This window comes from Nanorana parkeri, unplaced genomic scaffold (assembly GCF_000935625.1).
Source record: "Nanorana parkeri isolate BGI_ZX_2015 unplaced genomic scaffold, ASM93562v1 scaffold2802, whole genome shotgun sequence".
In the NCBI taxonomy this organism is placed as follows: Eukaryota; Metazoa; Chordata; class Amphibia; order Anura; family Dicroglossidae; genus Nanorana; species Nanorana parkeri.
The window spans coordinates 84656-89486 of NW_017309070.1; the positions used below are offsets into that span (position 1 = coordinate 84656).

General features: G+C 49.8%; 1 protein-coding gene across 1 annotated transcript in view; it reads left to right on the forward strand.

Moving 5' to 3' along the window:
* The window catches only part of LOC108802334 (microtubule-associated serine/threonine-protein kinase 2-like), an 83331-nt gene that overhangs the window by 76686 nt on the left and 1814 nt on the right, over window positions 1-4831 (forward strand). Inside the window, 4 exon segments of the mRNA XM_018574197.1 lie at window positions 491-717; window positions 1902-2024; window positions 2583-2719; window positions 3675-3862. Of these exon segments, the coding sequence (XP_018429699.1) occupies window positions 491-717; window positions 1902-2024; window positions 2583-2719; window positions 3675-3862 (675 nt within the window).

Genomic DNA, 4831 nt, shown 5'->3' on the forward strand with positions numbered 1-4831 from the left:
AGTGATCCCCTCCGGTACGTCGGCCATTGTGCTGCCCCCAGTGATCCCCTCCGGTACGTCGGCCATTGTGCTGCCCCCAGTGATCCCCTCCGGTACGTCGGCCATTGTGCTGCCCCCAGTGATCCCCTCCGGTACGTCGGCCATTGTGCTGCCCCCAGTGATCCCCTCCGGTACGTCGGCCATTGTGCTGCCCCCAGTGATCCCCTCCGGTACGTCGGCCATTGTGCTGTCCCCAGTGATCCCCTCCGGTACGTCTGCCATTGTGCTGCCCCCAGTGATCCCCTCCGGTACGTCGGCCATTGTGCTGCCCCCAGTGATCCCCTCCGGTACGTCGGCCATTGTGCTGCCCCCAGTGATCCCCTCTGGCATGCCGGACAGTGCAGGAACACATGCGGTTATCATTGTTTGGTAGTGTGCTGCGACACGTGTAGATTTCTATAGAGAGACATTGCTTATGGATGTTCTGTACTAACGAGTCTTTCCTCTGCAGATCACCACATGTGCTCTCCTCTGGCCAGTCCCAAGTCCCCTCGCTCTCTGTCCTCCAACCCGTCATCGCGGGATTCCTCACCAAGCCGTGACTTTTCTCCTGCCATCTCCCACCCTAAACCGCCTTTTCTCATTCACCGTGCGGGGAAGAAGTACGGCTTCACCCTGCGAGCCATTCGTGTGTACATGGGGGAGAGCGATATCTACACCGTGCACCACATGGTCTGGGTGAGTGTTATCATAGAGTATAGCGCGATGGTCTCTCTGCTTTACACACATTTACCTTCTATATCGCACCCCGCCATCGCACCCCATTATCACGCCGCAGGTTCCTGGGTAGAATTTCTTTATGTTCTCATATCAGTTTCATGAGCAGATAGCCGAGTCTCCCTGGAGGTTGAAGCTGAACTCCAGTCGGAGGTGTATCTGTACTGCTGTAGTCTGTTCCTTTAACCCCTTCGTGACGGGAGACGTACACTGTACGTGACGGGTTATTTGCGGCTCTGCAATGCCGGTGATTCTCAGCGGTTACCAGTCATTAATGAGAGAATGAAGCCGTTACATACAAATACGGGAGCACTAAATAGCGATCCGGTATATGACAGCTGAAGAGAGCAGAGAGGCAGCGGAGTGAGTCTCCTCTCTGCTATTCGTTGTCACAGCTCCATAGCCCGATGTTCATGATACATTTCAGGCCCAATGTTACAATGTATCTCTTCTGATGGTCTGAGCAGGATCAGTCTCTGAGGTTATTATTGGCTGTTCCTAAGTTTAGAGCGGCCTAATAATAACCAAAAATTTAAAAAGTTAATTTATCAAACCGTCATCGTGATATCAACTGACAGGAAAAAAAAATTAAAAATTTACACTTTGTTAAAAAAAAATTGGGGAAAATAAAAATGATCTATAAATATATTTTTTATACTATAATTATTATTAAAAATTCTAAACAAAATAATAATCAAAACTTGTGAAAAAAAGTGTTTTCTTCTAGTTTTTTTCCTCATTTTTTTGATATTTTAGTGAGTGAGGCATTATGATCAGTGTCACTCGCTGTAGTGGGAGGAGCCGAGTCTCAGACCCGTCCGCTCATGGTCTAACGTGATTGATAGGCTAGGAGACTGTCACACCCACATGCACGCCCGCCGAATACTACAATTTGCATTGCATGATGTGAATTGTAGTCTGAAACAGCAGCGCACACTAGCAGGAAGTGATGTCAGCGCTTCCTTGATCCCTTCCGGTGGCCGGACATTGCCTTTTCTTCTGTATACAGCAATTACAGCACAGACTTTCACAAGGGGAATTTAGCAAAAACGATGCAAATAACACAGAGAAGAGTTATAACCAATCAGAGCACCTCCATAGGACATCCCCTCCCCCCCCTTATTATATTCCATCTTCAATTTCAGCACGTGGAAGATGACGGTCCGGCGCACGAGGCTGGACTGCGAGAAGGCGATCTCATCACTCATGTGAATGGGGAAGCGGTTCATGGATTGGTCCATACGGAGGTTGTGGAGCTGGTTCTGAAGGTAGGAAGGTGGAGGGAATTGGGGGACGGCTCTCCATATACCGGCAGCCTTCTGCATGGTGGATTATGGACCGCTGGGCACAATGCTGTGAGGATCCTGTCCGTCATTATATATATATATATAAACTCCGAGATATATTATACAGTAAATCTGTGAACGCTTTGCCTTAGTCCTCGCCAGACTGCGGAGATGAACAGGAAACCCGAAGTGCCACTCGAAGTGCTGCTGACGGTAATTTCTCATTACTGGTCCATGCATGAGAGTTTGCACCGTCAGCGGTCTTTAATATGTTTCCAGTGTCATGGCAACATGAAAGGTAAAAGTGTTCTTATCCTGCTGACCGAACCTGCGGCGGCTTCTCATTGGACAGAAACTCCCCAAATGTCCAGATATGGATGTAAAATAATGCTTACTGTTGTAGAGCTCCGCCCCGGTATACGGTGCCCCTCCCCCTGCTGTCTCCAGTGTCTGGCAATGTGAGAATTGTCTTCTATCATGTATTGATTGTAGTATTGATCGTAGTATTGATCCTTGTATTGATCTGATTTCATATTTCAGAGTGGGAATAAAGTCTCCATATCCACGACTCCCTTTGAGAACACGTCGATAAAAGTCGGGCCGGCGAGGAAGGCCGCTCACAAGTCTAAAATGGCTCGCCGCATAAAGAAGAGTAAAAGCAAGGACGGGCAAGAGAGGTAAAGACGTGTTCTGGTACCGGTATGAGAGCGCCATGTCCTTGCCGTCACTGGTACCGGTATGAGAGCGCCCTGTCCTTGCCGTCACTGGTACCGGTATGAGAGCGCCCTGTCCTTGCCGTCACTGGTACCGGTATGAGAGCGCTTCCCTGTCCTTACCGTCACTGGTACCGGTATGAGAGTGCCCTGTCCTTACCGTCACTGGTACCGGTATGAGAGTGCCCTGTCCTTACCATCACTGGTACCGGTATGAGAGCGCCATGTCCTTACCGTCACTGGTACCGGTATGAGAGCGCCATGTCCTTGCCGTCACTGGTACCGGCCGGTACTATAGGCCGGTCAGTCTAACATCGGTAGTTTGTAAAATGCTAGAGGGCATAATAAAGGATTATCTGGTAGAATTTGTTCAGGAAAACGGGATAGTTAATGACAATCAGCACGGGTTCAGGAAAGACCGTTCCTGCCTAACTAACTTGCTAACTTTTTATGAGGGGGTAAGTAGAGATATGGACGGAGGTAAGCCGGTGGATGTGGTATATCTGGATTTCTCAAAGGCTTTTGATACGGTACCACACAAACGCTTGCTACACAAGCTGAGGGCTATGGGCATAGATGAGGTGGTGTGTACGTGGATAGAGAACTGGCTACGGGAACGTGTCCAGAGGGTATCTGTAAATGGCACCTTTTCAGACTGGGCTAGTGTAATGAGCGGTGTGCCTCAGGGTTCTGTGCTGGGTCCCATATTGTTCAACTTATTTATTAATGACATCGGGGAGGGTGTTAAGAGCGATATTTCCGTGTTTGCGGATGACACCAAAATAGGGAGGGTAATAGACAAGTGGGGGGTGGGGCTTCTGGCTGTCAGGATTGGAGATTAAGAGACCCGAATCACATTTCTGGGGAATGTTATTTTCGTTTTTTTTGGACTTTTGATGATTTTCCGTCCTCTCCGCAGTAAGAAGAAAAGTTCTCTGTTTCGGAAGATCACAAAGCAAGCGTCACTTCTGCACACCAGCCGCAGCCTGTCCTCTCTGAACCGCTCGCTGTCCTCGGGGGAGAGTGTTCCCGGATCTCCCACTCACGTTCTGTCCCCGCGTTCCCCCACCCAGAGCTACCGCACCACGCCAGACTCCGCCCACTCAGGTGAGCGTCATTATATAGCAATCTGAGATGTGGCCCATTTCCGGCAGACGCCTGCATTGGATACCTTTATGTCTGATAAACACGGGGGGGAGGGCCCAAATACCAGCCAATCAGCGTACACCTTCCCCTGAAGTATGTTTTTTGTTTTTTTTGTTCGGCGTTCCGGTGGTAATAATTGGTGTGCCGGACGTGTACGGTTTACCTCACAGATATTATATCAGGACATGTTAAGCTGAGTTCCGCCCTTCCCTTGCCCAGTTGTACCGGCTCTTCCTCTGATGTCACTGCACGCCGGGAGCTCCTCACAATGTGCATTAGAAGCTGCAGCAAGTCGGGTCCAGCATCATCTAGCCCATCCTCCCCAGCCTGACTGTTCCTGGCCCCGCCCCTTTCATTCATTGGATTTCAGTTCCTTCAATCACGGAGGCCCCGCATCACATGTGGGCGTTACCTAAGGGTGGTCTGCATGCAAATACACCCTGCCTGGGACCGCCCACTCCTCCAGACTGAAGAAATAAAGTCGCCAGCACTCCAAATGGTAATTTTAGCAATAGTCCATTATTGACACATTGGCATTCATTGCCTTGAAGGGACTAAAATTACCATTTGGACCTTATTTCTTCATTTGAGTTTCTCACGGTGCCGTTGGTGGTGACTACAAACACCCACCCGTCTTCACGGGTCCCCAGATGTTCCGGTAAGGAGTGCAGCAAGATCTCCGATTCCCACTCCTCCAGACTGACACCCACACAGCAAGATATTTTGCTATTTGCATAACTCCTCCCACGAGCCGGCCCACTGCTTGCAATCGGGGCTGAGGGGCTCCTGAGAGTACTCGGGTGTATTATTTTGTAAATATTTCCTTTCACTTCCTGTTGTGTCTTCAGGACAGGAAGTGATGGGGGGGAAATCTCCCGGACAGGAAGTGATGGGGGGGGGGAATCTCCCGGACAGGAAGTGATGGGGGGG